Genomic DNA, 20,012 nt, shown 5'->3' with positions numbered 1-20,012 from the left:
TATAGTGGCCCTCTCCATCATCAAAGGTGCCCACCCCTGTTCTAGATAGTCAGTGTGCCATGTCAACATAAAATGTAATGACACAGAATGCATTCTGACATATTTTGATTGTCAGGACTCAGGACATCATAATGATCATTAGACTCAAGAGGAAGAACCCACCTATATCCCAGACTCCTCCCCCAGCATTTTAATGAATGTAGAATTATGTGCAGGATGTAATTTTAGGTGACTTAATTTAATTGACCACGTTTAAATCAACATTTGATTTTAAAATATAGATCCTCTCACACACTTCTGCCAGTGTGCCAGTGATCACCCTCCCCTGTGCTAAGGTTGCCAACCCCTGGTCTAGTGTTCATTCAATGGTAAACATTGACCCGTCATTATGGTCCAAATCACTGTTTAAGAATGAAATGAATACTAAGGATTTTAATGTGTGTAACCATGTGACCTTTGACCTTCTACTCACCGAGTGCTGCGCTGCGAGCTTGTAGATCTGCTATTTTTGAAAGATCATGATTTTTATTTTGCAAATCTTTGAATATATCTCAAATATTTGCTTCTGGGGGGTCCCTGGATCAACATATTTTGAGATGAGGGGTCCGTGGCCAAATACATGTAATTTTGGGGGTTCTTGACATGAAAAAGTTTGAGCACCACTGATTTGGAAGAAGGATTTAGAAGAAATTTATAGAATCGGGTCAAAAATATTCAAAGACTTGCACAAATGTTTTTTCCAATAATAGCAGATCTACAAGCTCGCAGCAGGGGTTGTGCTCTACTTGTCTCTTTGTGGCAGCTTGGGATGTGGGTGAGATGGGATGTTGTGTCTAAAGGCAGCTCTCCACCAAACAGACTGCTGCAGATCACTACAGACTGACTGGCAGTCCAATGAAGTCGGGAGATCAGATGGTTGGAAAGTGCGGAAAAAATAATTTGCTGAACGCACCTAAGACCGACACCGACAAGACGGCTACTGTTATAGCTTGATGTCTTTTTCAACAACTAGCCCGCTGCTATCCGACGGCTCTTAAGCCGGCCGAACGTGCTCGGTCGGCTTTCGACGCTTCCCTACGACTTGCGAAGCCGACGCGGCAGTGCACCCACTGCCCGTTCAACGGCAGAATTTTGGCAACCGACGATTTCTGCCGCGTACCACCGCCGGTGCGGTGCAGAGCTACCTTTAGACACTCCTATACGGACGTAACACTCCTTTTACACTTCACAGCTTCCCCCAACTGTATTGTAAGGGGATATCTTATAAAGTCCTGGAATAAATTCCTTACCAAAAACCTTCTTCGCCAATGTGTTTGTAAAGGTCTCTAGTAACACATCTCACACATCTCACAAAGACTGAAATTCAGTTCCCCTAGGAGAATCCTTGACTGCTGCTGAAAGTTGGGGTCCCATTAACTTAACTATACAGGATAAAACACATTTATGCTTTAGTAGCATGTGAGGGGTCAAAACTAGGGTTTTTTCATGATTCTGAATCCATTGCAAGCATTTGTTTTGCAAGAAAAACATTCCTCTGCCAAAAAAAACGGCCAGACAAAACTATGGTTTAGTGATGAAACTAGTGAAACTAGGGATTTGAGGGAGCCGCCTTTAACCCAGGGAATGTTTTTTTTTAGATGTGTTACTAGACACCTTTACAAACACATTGGTGAAGAAAGTTTTTGGTAAGGAATTTTTTCCAGGATATGACACTATTTCTGAAGATATCCCCTTACTATGTAGGCCGGCTCACCGTGCGTCAAACACCCATGACGCACAGGGAGCCGCCGTGATTGTAACACAAACACCCTCAACCTCCAGGGCGTGGGCATATTTTGGCCACTTCAGAAGCCTTTTATTACCGTGTCACCACGACCACGTCGGCGTGGTGGAGAAGCGTCCGGGTCAGTTTGTGGACCACGACCCCCTCGTGGTCAAAAGGTGGCAAAGAGGCGCGTTCCGGAAATCTGGGACGCGATCGGCACCAACGTGTTGCCACCTCAGTGGTCGAATACTCAAAACCACAGGAGGCCAGTGAATAAATATAAAAAAAACACTTAAGTACAAATCAATCAATATCAAATGAAAGGTGATAAATATAAGGTGTGATAGCAGTAGTGTTCTAACGATGCACTCTCAGTTTTGACAACTCTTATGTTTTTGTTTTTAGTTTGTTGTTGTTTTTTAATTCTTGTCAAAGCACTTATTTTTTTTCTTCTTTTCAATACGCCGCTCATGACATCATCTTTAATGGACGAAGTGCCTCGCGGTCGCGAGGCGACCCTTTACGTACACTATGATACAAATAACCACAGTTTACTCCTTCTCTCTCTCTCTCTCTCTCCCACCTCCTAGTCTTTCCACCAATATTTCCTTCTCCTTCGTTCTGCTCCGCTCCGCTCCGCTCCATCCTCTCTGTCTCTCTCTCTCTCTCTCCATCCATCCCGTCGACTTGGCCAGTGGTTCTCAACCTTTTCAGGCTGCAACCCCCAAAATAATCACATTTTAACTGGGGACCCCCCCCCCCCTCACCCCCACCCTATGAGCACTAAGAGTTGAGGCGCAACATTTTGTATAACACGGTTCTACTGTGAAAATAGCGGATCTACATGCTCACAATGCCTCGCGTTGAGAGGTTTTGTGAGCATGTAGATCTGCTATTTTCACAATTTCTTCCTCTAATATTTGACAATTTGGCCAATGTTTAATTTGTCATTTTAGAGGTATTAAAAAGTCCTTAAATTGTCACTTTAGAAATGGATGTTGTTTGTTTACTGTTGAGAGAGAAAACAATGTTGCACATTAAGTTAATCATCTAGGGGTCCCAACCCCCAGGTTGAGAACCACTGGCGATCACACCAAATGTACTTGCTCCACCCACTCCTCCTGCTCCAGCCACTCCTCCTCCTCTGGCGATTGGTCCTCGTCCGGCTGAGGGTGGTGCTGCTGGTGGTGGTGTGTGAGGTGTGTCTCGTCACCCCGCTCGTCCCGTGCGTCGTCCCGTGCGTTGTCCTTTGCGTCGTCCCGTGCGTCGGCGTCGTCTCCCTGGCCGTGTGCGAGCGAGGAGGAGAGCGTGGAGGCGGCGTGAGTCCAGTCGGCTGCATCCAGCGCCAGCTCCACCGCGGCCCCCGCCTCCGCGCAGCACTCCTCGTCCCCCTCCTCGTGAATCTTGTGCCCGGGCGCCAGCGGAGCCTCCGGGGCGGGCTGGGCGGGTTCAGCGTCGCCCTCCGGGGCGGCGGAGGAGTCGCAGCCCTGGCCCCCCTGGTCCCAGCACTCGACGGGGGACTCCCGGTGGTGGTTGCTCTGGGGGATGAGGGCCAGGCTCTGGGGGCTGTTCTGGTGGGACGAGGGGGGGATGAGGGCCAGGCTCTGGGGGCTGTTCTGGTGGGACGAGGGCGGGATGAGGGCCAGGCTCTGGGGGCTGTTCTGGTGGGACGAGGGGGGGATGAGGGCCAGGCTCTGGGGGCTGTTCTGGTGGGACGAGGGGGGGATGAGGGCCAGGCTCTGGGGGCTGTTCTGGGCCGTGATGTTCTGGCTGAACCAGGCCATGATGTTGTCCAGCAGCTGTGCCGAGGCCTCGGGGTCCAGAGGCTCCAGGCTCTGGGGGTCGCTGGGCGTGAAGGCGCCGCCCGGCGGGATGACCGGAGACAGCGGCACCTCGTCGTCCTCCTCCTCCTCGTCCCCCTCCAGCTCCCGCTCCCGGGACGGGAGGCACAGCTGGGTGGGAGGGGGGCGAGGGGTGAGGTGGAGCGGGGAGGCTCCGGTGGCGCGAGGAGGAGCTGGAGGAGGCGTGTGTCGCGGGGCGTACGAGCCGGAGCCGCCGGCTCCCTCTTCTTCCAGCTTGGCAGCGGCGCCAGAGCAGCCGTCGGGTTCGCGGGCGGTCGCCGGCGGGCGGCCTGCGGATTCTCGCGGATTCTCCAGGCCGGGATTTGGGTGGATTTCGGGGGCGCTTGCGAGCGTGTAAGCGTCGCCGCCGACGTCGGCACGTTCCGCTTTGGCGGAGTGAGCGCCGGCGCGGCAGTGGCCGTGACTCCGCTCGGGGCCGTCGTAGCCGGGGTCCGAGCTCCGGCCGGCGGCGGCCCGGTGGATGGGATCCGGGCCGTAGCCCGGCTCCGTGTCGCAGGGAACGCCGTGGTCGTAGGCGCGGTGCGGGCCACAGTCCTCCGCGTCTCGCTGCCCGCCGAAGTCACGCGAGTCCAGGTGGTACGGCGCGCCGATGTTGACGTCCAAGTGGTAAGGGGGGGTGATGTTGGCATCGAGGTGGTACGGCGCGGGCATGTTGGCGTCGAGCTGGTACGGGGTGGTGATGTCGCCCAGCCTCATCAGGCTGTCGCCCAGCTTCAGCAGCTCGGCGGTGAGGCAGGGGGGAGGCGGGGGAGGCAGGGGGAGGCGGTGGCAGGGGACGGGGGGAGGAGGGGGAGGCACGGGGGGCTGCGGGGAGGAGTCTGTCCTGGCCGGGGGGCGGGGGGGCTCCAGGAAGGAGGAGGGGGAGGGGCGCCTGGCCCCCGACGCGGCGGGGGAGCGCGAGGAGGGGTCGCCCAGGTCCGCCGCTCTCTCTGTCTCCGGCCTTCCGTCCGTGGCTCTGTCTCTATAGATAGATAGAATACTTTATTGACAGATATAAAATACATTGCAACAATGACGTCAATTCCGGAAATGGCCAATGTGGACGAAGCTTGTTTCCATTGTGGCCCACTTTGGACATGAAACAAATACACTATAGAGTAACAAAGTCATGGCGTGACTCGCTCATCCCCCGGTTCCAATGAAGTCATTCTCTATGGAGAATAACATCGAGTCATCTTAAAATCCTCTCATATAAGCATTGCGGTCCAAAAATAAACAAACAGTCTTTGCGATATTGTCGGCGAGGTGGCTCTGTGTGGTTTATGATAGTCAGTCAGTCATATTTTATAAAGCCAGTTTCTAGCAAAAATGTAACTAATTCGGCGACTGTAACATTAGAGTTTTCTCACCATCAGTTGATTCTTCATATCCATGAGTCAAACCGCTGAGATAATGTGTTTATAATTGGGACACAGTTCTTATATGACGCGATATGTAAAAGTTCTATGGGAATTCAGAATGGGGGAAGAAAACCGCAAACCAGGTAGGATGTGTAAATTACGTCACACTTCACTACTCTATATGCAATGCAAACAACCAAAGAACATTGAGAGAGATTTGATCGATTGATTTGATTGATTGATTTGAGATTATACATAAACATCTATCTATAAATGCGACAAATCTCTGTGAGTATGTGCCCCGCGTATCTCAAGAACCGTTCGTCCCATCGGCTTCAGATTCGGCACGCGCGTTCCCCGCCGCGGCGCGTAGTGCAGTGTCGGGCCTCGACCCGACCTGACGCGCGGAATCTCCTTATGCGGAGCTGACTGTTGACATCAGGCTGTTCCGGAGGAAATCGGCGCAAGCGCTGACTCATTGTGACATCACTTCATAAAAGGCTCTGACATCACATACGCCACATGAGTCAACAAAAAATCTCTGTGAATGTGTATGTATGTACGTAATCCGCGTATCTCGAAACCGTTCTTCCCACCGGCACACGCGTTCTCCATATGGGCATAAAATGAATGCCCGTATGCGGAACTGATGTCTGACATCAGAGTTTTCCCCAACCGGTACTGTGTGTGCAGAGATCTCCATATATGGGCATAATGGGACAAAGGCAAACAGATGGTCAAAACGGGTCCTATGACAACAGGTATATTGGGGTTTGCATTAAAGGGTGTGGGCATTCATTCCCTATTTCAAATTCGGTACGCGCGTTCCCCACCGCAGCAGGTAGTGCAGTGCTCGGCCTCGACCCGACCCGATACACGATTTTCTGGAACCAGCATGAAAGGTTCGGATTCTGATGTCTGACATCAGGATTTTCCGGAACTGGCACTGTGTCTGCATAGATCTCCATATATGGGCATAAAATGAATGCAGACAGACAGATACAGATATCTACATATATGGGCATAAATGGACACAGGCAAACAGATGGTCAAAGATCTCCATATATGGGCATAAAGTGGACGCAGACAGACAGATATCTTCTCCATATATGGGCATAAATGGACACAGGCAAACAGATGGTCAAAACGGGTCCTATCTGAAGGGACACTATCTGCGGCATAAAATGGACGCAGATAGACAGATATCTCCATATGTGTCCCAATTTGGCTGGGAGCCAGTCATTGGATTTTTATTCATTTTCATTTTTTCATTTCACTTGAAAGCTGGGGATCATAGCTACAAAATGATATATTGGTTGTGGAGATTGACCCAACAGTTTTGAAGATATGGCTTATAGAATGATGCCATGCTGAAATACTACTTTTGAGATATTCAAGTTCTAAATAAATTTCTAACCTGCAAATGACCTGACGATCTCTCACATTAATTAAAAAAAAGTCTTATTTACATGCAGAGTTAAGCTCTGGCGTTTAAGTGAAATGTAGCCTGAAATTTATGAAATGCTTTAGTGGCTTTATCACATTTTAGTGAGAGAAAAAAAAAAAAAAAGGTATTTTCAGTCCCTGTCTAAAGCTGTACTTTCCGAGATGACTGGCTCTCAGTGAGATTGGGACACATATATGGGCATAAAATGGACCCAGAACTATATCTGCAGTGATCTCCATATATGGACATAAAATGGACGCCGACAGACAGACAGCTACAGATATCTCCATATATGGGCATAAATGGACACAGGCAAACAGATGGTCAAAACTGGTCCTATGACAACAGGTATAATGGGGTTTGCATTAACAGTTTGGCTGCTCTTGGTAGCCAAACATGTTCACAGACGAGATAAGGTTTCCATGGTAACCCGCATCTCAGACGCTTGCTACGGGTGCTGGTGAAAGAAAAAACTGCATACGTCATGACGCAACGCAGCCAGAAGCAACCGAGAGCGGCCATTATCCATTGACTCCTATTCTATACTGAAACATAAAAACGGCTTTATCTCGAAATAAGGTGCAAATAACGCCGAGGAGGCCGAGATCAGCTTGTCTTCACGTCGACACTATGCGGTGATGGTCGGCCCCGGTTAGGATTTTAGTTTTCGCGACCGTTTGTAAACAAACAGATCTCCTTCCTGGATCGTCAGTGTACACCCACGTGCACACGCACGGAGCTTCCGGGGCTCTTCAAAATAAAGTGCAAGTGAATGGTGGCGTCCTGAGTGTTAAAGGGCGGGGCATTCATTCCCTATTTACATCGTTCCCGAGTTGGCCAGGTCGCCGACTAGACCCAGCTTCTAGTATAATATAATATACATATCGGACAAGAGGTACTCAAGGAGAAAGATCAGTGCAAATTATGCCATCCGGGGTAAGGATATAACTAAGACCAGTTAGTATTAAGGTATTAACCTTGTTCTCAAATCTTGCAAGGGAATTTAGACATTTCAGGGCTGGAGGGAAGAGGGCATTCCACAGAACAGTGGCTGCGTGATAAAATGCCTGTTTGGGGAGCCCTCCTAAACCGGAATAAACTCGGCTCCTTATTTCAGAGTGAATCAATGGGCCCTAGGTCATACAGCATAAGCTTCCCCTGGTTGCGTACCTGTCTGCGTCCGCCTGGCGGTCGCGGCGGGACTCCTGCAGAGACAGCTGGATGGCCAGCAGGATGTTGGGGTCGTCCTCGTCCAGGGAGGACAGCGCCGCTCGTCGCCGGCCCTCGCTCCTCTCAGGGCCGTCTGCAATCACACAGCAATAACACAACACAATGAGGCTCAGCCTTAACTGTGTCGTTTTAGACTAGATGTTGCTCAACCAGTTCCTTGTCCACTCACGGGTAGGCGGCCAATTAATCAACTCGCCGGGATCGAACTGGGAACCGAGCGGCCGCTCTACTCTACCTCTGGCTAAAGCTCTATGACAATTATTACTCACAGCCCATAGGAATTCATTAAGCAATAACTGAAGTCTGTTGGCTGCCATCTTGGATTGTTGACATGTTTGAGAGTATGCTATGTACTTATTTGGCATACTTTCTCTTTTTTTTTATCACACAGCCCCAGCAAGGAATCCGCTGGTATTCGTGTACCATTCCTCATGAATTCATTCTTACAATTGATATTACATTGTGATTGTAATTCATTCATAACCTATAGTAACCAATACTAATTCTGTTCTTGATGAATTTTGTCTTGCCATTTATAATACATGTGTAATTGTGATGTAGAACATGACCTGTACTTGTCCAACAGGCACGTGCTGAGACCTTAGTGTCAACCCCTGCTGCCTATAAAATACATGGACAAATTTAAGCAATATTAAGCCAGAGGGTGTGCATCATTACGATTATCGGCATGCCAGCATTGCTGCAGTAACCAGCCGATAGACAAGTTCTGTAGGCAGGGGTGAAGTACCGATATAATCATGATAAGGCACAACCCTCGAGAGTTTAATATTGCGATTATACAACTGTTACCCTTTAAAAAACACACGTCAACTTCATTTCATTGTAATTCAGATATTCAATGGAAATCTGTCCATTTTTAATGCCAGATTTCGCTACTAGTGCATGTCCCTGAACTTCACATGAAAACTGCTAGCCACTTACAAGGCATCGCCTACGGAAACAATAAAAGCGAGCGTTTGCGAACCGACCGGGCACAGCTGATTTCTTTGTTTGATGAGACCTGTTCCATAGTGCTCATTATCATCACGGGTAGATGGATATTTCAACCAATCGGATTGCTTCATCAGAACTACCCATTGTATAACATGCTATAATTCCATGTATTTCACGGCTGCTCAGGTACTGTACCTGTGCTGTCGGCTCTCCTGCTGGTCTCTGGAGTGTTGCTGTTGCTGCGGACGCTGTGAAGACGACGCTGCCGGTGTCTGCGGCGGTACTGGAAGTCAGCGTATTCCTAAAACATACAGGAAGTCAGTGTACTCCTAGCATAAAACATACTGGAAGTCAGTGTACTCCTAGCATAAAACATACTGGAAGTCAATACTAGCATAACAACAACAAAGCGTTATCCACCAGTGAACATAACATGAAAACAAGACCTCAGTTTCTTGTCCATAATGAGGGTGTTTTTGCCTCTTAAGCGGCGCATGCTGCAGTGCAGGGTCAGCTTAGCAAAGCTTGCAAGAGACATCCGTAGCACGCACACAGCCAGGACTGCACTGATATATACAATATATCATATACTGGGGCGGCATGGCTCAGGGGTAGAGAAACCGTCATTAGAGCACGAGGGTTAATGTCGATGGGTGAATGTAATGCACAACCAATGACAGCACCTTGGATAAAGGCGCTATATAAAGGCACCATTTACCATGTTATACTGTACGCATTGGTTTATCAAGTGACATTTTGCACTGTTGTATTTCTCATACTGTAATAACTGCATCCCCAGACCTGCGATTGTAAGTGTTTCTACAGTAATGTTATTCTGCTGGCCAAACACTTTTGATGCATTTTGTGTGTGTGTGTGTGTGTGTGTGTGTGTGTGTGTGTGTGTGTGTGTGTGTGTGTGTGTGTGTGTGCGTGTGCGTGTGTGTGTGTTACCTGTGTGTGTCTGTCTCTCTGCTCTCCGTCCCCCAGCACTGAGTGTCGTGCCAGCATCTTAACACACATAAGCAGAGCCTAATTAATTAAACCTTAATAATGTTTTATTCAAAGACCCTTCATCGCACCGGTGTTGATTTTGACAGGAAATTTAGATTTAGTTTTAGTCATAGTCTTTTGATTAAAATGTCATTCAGTTTTAGTCACATTTTGGTAATCTGAAAATTAGTTAGTCTAGTTTTAGTAGACTAAATATCATATGATTTTAGTCGACCTAAATCTACAGTTGATTTTGTCGGTTGAACAATGTATTTTGCCAGGCCTTGATGGCGGTGAAATGCCTGATTTTACACTTGGATGCATGCTGAAAATAGCAGATCTACAAGCTCACTTGTGGATCTGCTATTTTCAGAGTGAAACACCCGAGTGCAACCAAACATAAAATGACTTGTCTTTAAGTTCTACTGGATCTCTTCTCCACTTGTCCCTCCCTGACACTTTAGTCTAGTTTTTATTTGTTGAAGAAATTGTCAATATATTTAGTCTTAGTCTTACTATTCCATTCAATCGATTATAAGAAAATAATGGATTAATCGAGCAGCATAAATGGACCATGAACTCCTATGAATAGGAGTGTCATTTCAACCGTGAACTGTGGTTGCATGGAAAACATAAGTTGTTGTTGATATAAGTATAATACATAATAAGAATAATAAATAACATTGAGTTTAGTCTGAATATATCTGGTTGAACCACATGCAGTTTGCAGGGACAGGGGGTGACGCACGTCACTCATGCACGACACCTGCTGGACGTTTAGGGAACAGCGTAGGCCAGCTTAGCATGGGAGGGGAGTCTGTAGCTGTTAGTGTGTCTGTGTGTGTGTACGTGCGCGCGTGCATGTGTATTGTGTACGCGTGCGTGCGTGCACGCGTCTTACCTCAGGAGAGGCGAAGCCCAGGTACTCCCAATCCCATGATCCTCCAGGGAAACTACAGACAAACAGAAACCACAATATGATATAACAGAGCTACACACAGACGGACGTGGTTCAGCGGATATATTTAACCGTTATCACGGGCCTCCTTCGGCTGTCGCCTGAACCCGACCATCTCCGGTACTAAACATATATGATGTGAGTTTCAGTGGGAAGGAATACCACGTCTCAAACTGATTTTCTGCAATTGATTGAGTAGTTCATTCTAAACAATAAAGCTATTATGACACAAGGTTGCCTTTACTGTGATAAATACAGCTGCTGTGCAGCTGAAAATCATCCAGTCAAGCATTCAGCCAAAATAGCAGATGTACAAGGTCACAAAAATGTTGTGACGACACAAGGCGTTGTGATCTTATAGATCGACTGACATCTGGGCACTATAGGGACATGTGGTCACTTGAACAACTGTACAAGTGGGCACCTACGTAAATTAGGATTGCCCACATGCTCTTAGTGCCCAGATGTCCCACCATTTCCTGTAATTGAGTTGGGAACATATACCTTTTTTTTGGTTTAAACAATCAAGACAAGCAGCGATCAAGAAATTATTACAGTACTATTCCTAAAATAAAGCCATTTAACACCTATTGCACATTAATGAATGGTTTTTTTAATGATAGGAAAAATATCTTTTACTTTTGTTAATTTTCATCTTCATAGATGGTGGTCAGCCACAAACTCACAACAACTGGACAATAATAAGTGATACCAGTTCTGTTCAGAATTTGTTGTCTCACATGTTTCCATAAAATATTAGAAAACGCTAAATAGTGGGCTCGATAAAAGCCTGGCTCAATAAGCAGGGTCGATAAGGTGCTTTTAAGGTGTCCATACAAATTAACAAGCTCCTTCCCTGTGTGTGTGTGTGTGTGTGTGAGTGTGTGTGTGTGTGTGTGTGTGTGTGTGTGTGTGTGTGTGTGTGTGTGTAGTTTGTTTTGTGTGCGTACTTCCTGCGGGGGGCCTCAGGGGAGTCGTTGGGGGCCACACCGCGGGTATATATGTAGTGTGTGTGTGTGGTGCAGGGGCATAGTTCCGCCGATTTAAAATGAGCCCAATAAGGAACTAAAACTTCCTATGATTGGCCGCTAGTTGCGCTGTTTTCCCCCCTGGCCGATCGCAAAAAGAATTGTTCTCCATTGGATCCCATTCATTTTCCACTTTTGTTTTCTAACCTTAATTAACACTTTCATACATACTTTATGGTTCCTATCGCTAGTTAAAAATTGCCTTTCAATCACGATGATGTGCGTTTTGTGAAAATAAGGTCCCATTTATGTTAAAATTGATGATAAAGTTGCGGGGGGCGTGGCCAACTAAACTAATACCAGCCGGCTGTGTTCTTCTTTGTGTGCTGTATTTCGGGAGGCTCCGACCACATTCTCCCATGTGTCCTTGCGGTTGCACGTGACCGTTGGCAGCCAATAGCATCCTCTGGTGCCTTTACAATCTATGATGGCAACACCCATGCCAAGGACCCAAAATGTGTCATTTGCGCTGCATAGAAACCAATGGCTTCACTTTGTCCATATCTTTTATACAGTCTATGGTGTGGTGTTAGCGTACTTCCTGCAGGGGGCCTCAGGGGAGTCGTTGGGGGCCACACCGTGGGTATGTACAGTATGTAGTGTATGTAATGTGAGTGTAATGAGTACATACTTCCTGCGGGGGGCCTCGGGGGAGTCGTTGGGGGCCACACCGCGGGTATATATGTAGTGTGAGTGAAATGAGTACATACTTCCTGCGGGGGGCCTCGGGGGAGTCGTTGGGGGCCACACCGCGGGTATATATGTAGTGTGAGTGTAGAGAACATACTTCCTGCGGGGGGCCTCAGGGGAGTCGTTGGGGGCCACACCGCGGGCCACCGAGGCCAGGAACTCCTGTCTCTTCTGCTGCACCAGGCGGGCGGCGCTGATGATCTTGTGGCGCGGCGTCCGCAGGTACGGACGGTTGACCTTCTGGGCCAGGTCCTCCACCACCATCTCCAGGTCCGTCTGGACCAGGACACAACAAGGGGTTAAAGCCATTAAGACCTGTATGACGGGTGTGTTCTATCCCTAGAAATCCTGACAGTTTTCTGAAAAACCTGTGTCTCTATGATCAGTGGTGCTCAAACCTTTTAATGTCAAGAACTCCTAGGCCTCCGACAGACATTGGAAGCACAAGCCTCTAGCGTGCCCTTGGGGGAGGCGGGGGGGTAAACGGCGTCCAATTCATTCCCTTTGGAAGTCACATGTTTTATAGAAGAAAGCTGGCCTCTAGCAGTTTGAGAATCACTGCACTTCTATACTAATATGTACAAGTATAACTCAAGACAGATGGGTGTGCATGTACTGTTACTGTAGCGCAGGGTTCCCCAATTAGTTTTCCCCAAGGGCCGAATTATGTCTAGGGTACCAAGCCGAGGGCCACAACATTGCAGGGAGCGACTGTGGCGTTACCGGCTTCCCGCTACTCCAGCGACAGTTAAGATATCGTCGTTGTCGGAAGAAAATCTTGTAGGCCTATGTCCAAAACCGTTCCTTTTGCATTCATCATTTTAAGAATGATTTAAACTAGTGAAAACAGACGATCTACAACCACACAACGCCTCGCACCGCGAGGCATTGTGTGCTTGTAGATCTGCTGTTTTCACTACGTTTGTGCGACAGCCTTGTATGAACGCCTTTGCGAAAGAACGTACACATTTGGAGATACGAGGATTCCACCCGACAACGACAATATACTAGTGTTGTTGCTGCTCTTATACAACCATTATTACTGGGTTTGCTGGGGGCCAGACAGTAACCCCCGCGGGCCGCAAATGGCCCGCGGGCCGCCTATTGGGGAACCCTGCTGTAGCGTACCGTACCTGCATGAGCTCAAAGATCTCCTTCATGTAGCGTACCTGCATGAGCTCAAAGATCTCCTTCATGTAGCGTACCTGCATGAGCTCAAAGATCTCCTTCTGCGTGCTTCCCTGCTGCAGGAAGAAGCCGTACGGGTAGGAGCACTTCAGCACGCGCCGCGTCTTCAGCAGCTCACACACACCGTCCTCGATGAAGCGCGTGTCTGGAGGGGTGCCCTCTCCTGATGAAACACATGAATCACAATGCAGGCGTTTAGCGGACGCTCTTTGTCCAAGTGTCTCCAGAGAGCAGTAAGACACAGAGAGAGACAGGACATAGAGAGCAGTAAGACAGGACGTACGGCAGATAAACGCTCTGCTCAGCTGCTCCATCTTCTCCTTGGCCGTTTTCAGCAGCTTCTGCTCCAGCTGCAGAGAGAGAGAGAGAACCACACAGTCATCATGATTCATTCACTGCTCTGTTGTAACTACTGTACCAACGGTAATGTAGTAGGTGCAGATTTAAGATGCGTTTGCAGCCTCTGTGGACTGTGTGCTTCATTTGCATGGCAAGCTGGCATACAAGAGGGCGCTGCTCACCAATGGAGTAGGCTATACCGACTAGGGCTGTCACGATTATGACTTTTTACCCACCACATCCCCCGCTGTTTCTAGATCCCCTTTGGGGGTCTTAATTCATTCCCTGTAATTCTATTTGGTATATAACTTATCTAAAACGTTTATGCTTAGAGGGAATGAATAGAGACAGAGTTCTGACGCCAAACTATATCTTCAAACTGTATATCATGCTCAGTAAATGCTCAATCAAAATATATTCTAATTAATCCAAGAGTTGTCTGCCTGAATTGTGACAGGTCTAATAGCGACGCAGCCGACGCTGCCTTGCAGCACCTCCCGTGAGCAGCGAACGGGAAGAGAGGCGTTGGAGCCGGCCTTCTGGCAGTGTGTCCGTCCGCTGGTGGAACAACAGTGAATGAATGAATGAAACTTTATTTATATAGCACCTTTCATGACAGAATGCAGCTCAAAGTGCTTTACAGTGCAGAACAAAAGTGTATACATAGTAACAGTAAAAAATAAAAAAGCAAACCACACAGTACAAAACATTCAAAACTTCAATATAACCCTAGGAACAGAAAGAGAACATGAAAAGGAGGATAAAACAGATGAGATTGAAAATCAGCTAAAAGCAAGGGTAAAGAAATGGGTCTTGAGCAGTGATTTAAAACGGTCGACAGAGGGAGCCTGTCTAAGGTGCGCTGGGAGCTTATTCCAGGCGGTCGGCCCGTAAAAACAGAAGGCTGTCTCACCATAGTTTTTATATGTCATGTCAGGCACGTCAAGCAGGTTAGCGTTGGCGGACCTGAGGGGGCGATTAGGGACATATCTGGACAGGCAGTCAGAGAGATATGGCGGAGCCAGGCCATTTAGTGCTTTGTAAACGAGTAAGAGAATTTTAAAATCGATCCTAAAAGCAACTGGTAGCCAGTGTAAGGAGGCTAAAACAGGAGTAATATGATCTCTCATCCTAGTTTTCATTAAAACCCTGGCAGCCGCATTTTGGACGAGTTGTAGCTTGTCAATGGATTTCTTTGGCAGGCCAGATAAAAGTGCGTTACAGTAATCCAGACGCGAAAAAACAAAAGCGTGGATAAGCGTTTTAGCATCATTCAGTGAGAGATAGGGTCTGATTCGTGCGATATTTCTAAGATGAAAAAATGCAATTTTAGTGACTTGGTTAATGTGTGCATTAAAATTCAGTTGAGCGTCAATGATCACTCCTAGGTTCTTTACTGAGGAGCTGCTTTGTTGAGCCAGGCTACCGAGTCTACTAATTATTGATTCTCTTTGCTCAGTTGAACCAATTATGAGAACTTCAGTTTTGTCCTCGTTTAACTTGAGAAAATTCTCATTCATCCAGCGTTTTATGCTGGAGAGACAAGATAGGAGAGGGTCGAGAGCACAGGGGTCGTCTGGGGCTACGGACAGGTATAATTGGGTGTCATCAGCATATGAATGGAAATTGATACTGTGTGATGTAATAAGTTCTCCGAGGGGCAACATGTATAGGGAGAACAAAAGGGGGCCGAGGATTGAGCCCTGTGGGACGCCTGAGGAGATGCTGTAGTTATCTGACTCAAAGCCATCTGAGCTGACGCAGTAGCTTCTACCTGTTAAGTATGAGTAGAACCAGGACAGGGCAGAGCCTGAGAGCCCTATCCAGTGCTCCAGTCGCTGTATTAGAATTGTGTAGTCTAGCGTGTCAAAAGCCGCTGTAAGATCTAGAAGTAAGAGAACGGATACCTTTTTATTGTCAGCGGACACCCTAAGGTCATTTATTACTTTTATAAGTGCTGTTTCGGTACTATGTCCTTTCCTAAACCCGGATTGAAATTTGTTATGGATCGTGTTGGTAGTAAGAAATGCATCCAATTGATGGAGAATAGTTTTTTCTAAGACCTTGCCCAGAAATGGCAGATTAGAGATGGGTCTATAGTTTTCCAACACAGAGGGATCGAGATTATGTTTTTTCAGTAAGGGCCTAACTATGGCCATTTTCAGTGTGTCTGGGAAGATGCCTGTGTTTATGGAGCAGTTGACTATTTTGAGAATATGACCGAGCATGCTGTCTAGGACCTCTTTGAGAAAGGGGGTGGGGATTGCGTCTAACGGGCAGGAGGTGGATGTCATGTCTAAAATTGTTTTGCGAAGTTCATCCTCGTCAATTGACCTGAATGAGGTTAGGCTACCTCTGGTTTTGAATAAATTATTTTCCAGGGTGTCTGTGCAAACATTATTTGTGATACCAGCTCGAATGTTTAAGATTTTGTTGTTAAAAAAGGTTGCAAACTCATTGCACTTAACTTTAGAAGCAGGGAGCGACTGCTTGTATGATTGGGGGGGGTTTAAAAGGCGATCAATTGTTGAGAACAGGACTCTGGCGTTATTTTTGTTCTCGTTAATAATTCCCGAGAAGTAGGACTGTCTAGCCAGCCGCATGCCTTTGTTATAGGTGGCTGTTGCCTTCTTAAAGATCTCTAGATGGACAGTGATTTTATTCTTTCTCCAAGCTCGCTCGGCTCTGCGGCAATCTTTCTTAAGAGAGCGCATTTGATCATTTATCCATGGAGTGGCTTTGGAGTCGTGTTTCTTTTTAGTTTTTATTGGGGCCACAATGTCAAGTACAGACTCTAAATTTACATTAAGTTGTTGAACCATATCGTTCACTGAGGGAGAATTGGGTAAGGGGGGCAGACGTGCCAGATGGTGAGGGAACTCGGCAGCTGCAGATGGGCTGAAAAAGCGTTTTTTTATAGTAATAGATTCTCTTTTTCCTTTTCCTTGATCTGAGATCGCTATGTTAAAGCATACTAAATAGTGGTCAGATAGGTCGGGCTTAGCTATGATACTGACAGTGGAGATATCTAGCCCTTTAGAAATCACCAAGTCAAGGGTGTGGCCTAGGTTGTGGGTTGGCCCTGTAACATGCTGGACAAAATTAAGGGAGTGTAGTAGTTGTAGAAAGTTCATAGCAGTAGTATCTGCAACATTGTCCATATGGAGATTCACGTCACCGGAGATCAGTGTCATGTCGTAGTCAGTGGAACAGATGGATAGAAGGTCTGATATTTCTGTTAGAAATAGGGCTTTGCCGCTCTTTGGAGGGCGATAGATACTAATCATTAAAATAGGGGATTGATTCTCAAGTATAGTGGCCTGGTATTCAAAGGAGAGAAAGGAGCCAAGGGGTAGATGATAAGATTAAAATGTTTAATATGGTATAGATATCATTCTCAGTGTTAAAAGTCAATGCCATGATGTTTTGATCTGATAACTAATGCACGAGACGAGAATCTGCCCCACTCCAGGGACAGAAAGATTGACCAGCGAAATGTCAAAGTGTCCAGGACACGGGATAATGAAAAGCCAAAACATTCTACATCCTTGGCTTCTGAGTCCACGAGACTCAGTCACAACAACATCCCAACCATGTTATGTTTAATTGTCCAATCAGAATGTGACTAATGTATTCTGTAAACTCCATATATCTGTGATTTATTATGCTTTGTACTCAGAGAGAAGCAAAGATGGGTGATTTTGCTCTACTGTACTGCTGTACAGTAATTTGAACTCTGACTAAACTTCAACAAAAAACGCATATTCCCTGGTGTGGACATTCATCATTTCTTGTGTGTGGAGTATTTTATTATGATTGGGGAAACTGTTTATCCATATGGAATATGATTCATAATTCCATCAAATGGCCCATTCGAGAGCCGGATTAGCTCCGAGGAGATATTGGGGACTCAACATTGTTGGACTCATTTTGTCTTCTCCGCTGCTAGAACCAGTTACGGATTTCTACTGATTTGACGTTTATGGATTCGATACAGCTGGACAGTTTGTTTTGGAATCCCACTTCGTTCATCTCTGCTAGTAACAACCAGCCGAGGATATTATCAGACGTTTCCCCTGACTCCCACGGAGTAACACTGAAAGGACTCCCTCCACGTTTTTTCCTCCTGAGCGCGGCACAGGAAGGCAGAAAACACCTGCCGAAATCTAAACAACCTTTTTACAAACGGAACAACACCTTTGAATTGAAGCGTCTCTTCAAAGCTTGGGGAATGAACTGATAACAGCTTTAATGGCTAAGATAGACAATGAGGAAATGAAACAGGTTGTTTCTAGGTGCCCCACAATTGCACCATTTTTGCCCATATGGAGAAAGGAATTCGGATATGATGACTCTCTCCCACATCAACATATCGATAAAACCTCACAACGGTCTGAAGAAAGCCGAAATGGAGGCGGCCAGGTTTGGCTCTGGCACAACGTTCCACACCAGGAGCCGTTCACGGACGGTCTCTCTCCCCTCATCTCTCCGCACAAGAGACTTGAGAGGCGGGCTCCATTCTCACACGCTAAGTCCTAATTCACCACAATCCGGGGTTCAGACGTTTGTACCTGCTAAGTTAGAGACTAGCTATCTTTAGCCCAAGCTGCGTTTTTATTGTTTAATGTTTTGTAGTCTATTGTTTTATCGCTTTTCGTTGCACGTTTGAGTAACAGAATAGGGACTGCGGTTTCCTGTTCTGAGGACATAGCAGACTGTTGGTCACAGATTCATGCTTGTCCATATTATTAGTTGGTGTTATTTAGCACGAGACTCCAGTTTAGTGTTGCCAGGACGAAAGTTATTTCTGTCCTGAAGGAAATCTTTACACGATTTTGTTTAGTGTACCCAGAACAAAAGCAATTGTTCTGAAGGGAGAATCTCTTGGCCAGTGCATAACCCAGCCACTTAACCACATAACAAATCGCGTGGTTATTTTATCAATAATAGCTGTTTCCAGCTACTTAACACTTGGGTGACTGAAAATAAAAAACTACCACTACGCCTGCATTTATCGTTCATTTTGACCGTTATTTTCTCTCCCTTTTTGCCCAGGAGCGCAACACTTCCTCCCCCTGCTGCCAGCGGGGGTTCTATTGTCTTCCGAATTTGAATTAGCATTTCAATTGACCTCTCAAACACTCTCGCTTTCAATGTTAACTTCATGGTTTGGGAACAGGCTTGAGAAAATGACCTAGGCCTACTGTATCATGATCTTACTTTTAATGTCACTGGTTTAATTTCGTATCGCTTCGCAGCGCAGCCCAGCATCCGCCGAGGCCTTTGTATTATAACAGATTGTTGAGTTTTGAAAGTCATTTTAAAACAGTTCAGTTTTGCATGCAGGAATAAATCAATGATCAGCGTCTTTGCGCACAGTGCGCCATGCAGTTTGAGTGGTTATAGACACGTTTGTTTATCCAGAAACATATCTTTTATGGCTTTGTTTTATTTACGGTTTGGGAGATTCAAGGCCAACACAGCACGCACCGCGCTATTGATTAGTAATCTAATGTGGAGATTAGATTAGACACATGACAAAATAAAATAATTAGGCCAAAGCTTTCATATGTCCCGACTTTATTATTCTTATTACTATTATTATTACCCATAGTTATTAGTTATTATTATTAGGCCTACTATTACTACTGCATAGTACTGTGTTCTATCCCTGTCATTCCATGTTATATGAGATACTTAAATTGTTTCCTGTTTCGATGCAAAATCTGTCTGTGTGCGTGAGCGAGAGAGGTTTCTTTCACGAATGTTTTTTTTTTACATGTGGTAGGGCTATCAGTAAAGAATGCAGCCACTGATCAATGGATTGAAACATTTATTTGAAGTTAACAAATGGAAATGTACATAATAATAATGTCGCTACACAATAGTTTTTACAGTTCACCTTTGAAAGAGAGAGAGAGAGAGAGAGAGAGAAGAGAAAAAGAGAAGAGATAGAGTGTACAACGTTATGGACATTTATAACTCAAACATTTATAACCCTCAAATTATAACTCAAATGATCAGATATGATTGACGAACGCAAACACCATCGCAGGACAGAGAAGAATTAGGCGATAATGATAGGCTACAGCTGGGGGGAAAAAACAGCCTCGCCAAACGTGTGTCTGTAGAATGAAACCAAATGGACCCGGACGGTTCCATTTGGTTTCATTTGGCTCATTATATATGGTATACTGTATATATTATACTCTCAAGTACTA

General features: G+C 46.3%; 1 protein-coding gene across 1 annotated transcript in view; it reads right to left on the bottom strand.

The window, feature by feature from the left end:
* Positions 1–1,019: 1,019 nt before the first annotated feature.
* The window catches only part of LOC308292796 (ankyrin repeat and IBR domain-containing protein 1-like), a gene marked incomplete at its 3' end in the record, with an annotated part of 56,432 nt that continues 37,439 nt past the window's right edge, over positions 1,020–20,012 (bottom strand). The window contains exons 15-24 of the mRNA XM_080735225.1: positions 13,736–13,802; positions 13,470–13,615; positions 12,362–12,540; positions 10,490–10,541; positions 9,550–9,606; positions 8,794–8,899; positions 7,585–7,717; positions 3,364–4,588; positions 2,869–3,303; positions 1,020–1,196 (exon numbers count right to left, since the gene is read on the bottom strand). Of these exons, the coding sequence (XP_080591351.1) occupies positions 1,020–1,196; positions 2,869–3,303; positions 3,364–4,588; positions 7,585–7,717; positions 8,794–8,899; positions 9,550–9,606; positions 10,490–10,541; positions 12,362–12,540; positions 13,470–13,615; positions 13,736–13,802 (2,577 nt within the window). The remainder of the gene's footprint in view (positions 1,197–2,868; positions 3,304–3,363; positions 4,589–7,584; positions 7,718–8,793; positions 8,900–9,549; positions 9,607–10,489; positions 10,542–12,361; positions 12,541–13,469; positions 13,616–13,735; positions 13,803–20,012) is intronic.

Source organism: Nannobrachium achirus (genome assembly GCF_963921795.1).
Source record: "Nannobrachium achirus genome assembly, chromosome: 10".
Taxonomy (NCBI): Eukaryota; Metazoa; Chordata; class Actinopteri; order Myctophiformes; family Myctophidae; genus Nannobrachium; species Nannobrachium achirus.
This window is presented reverse-complemented; position numbering and strand designations above follow the sequence as displayed.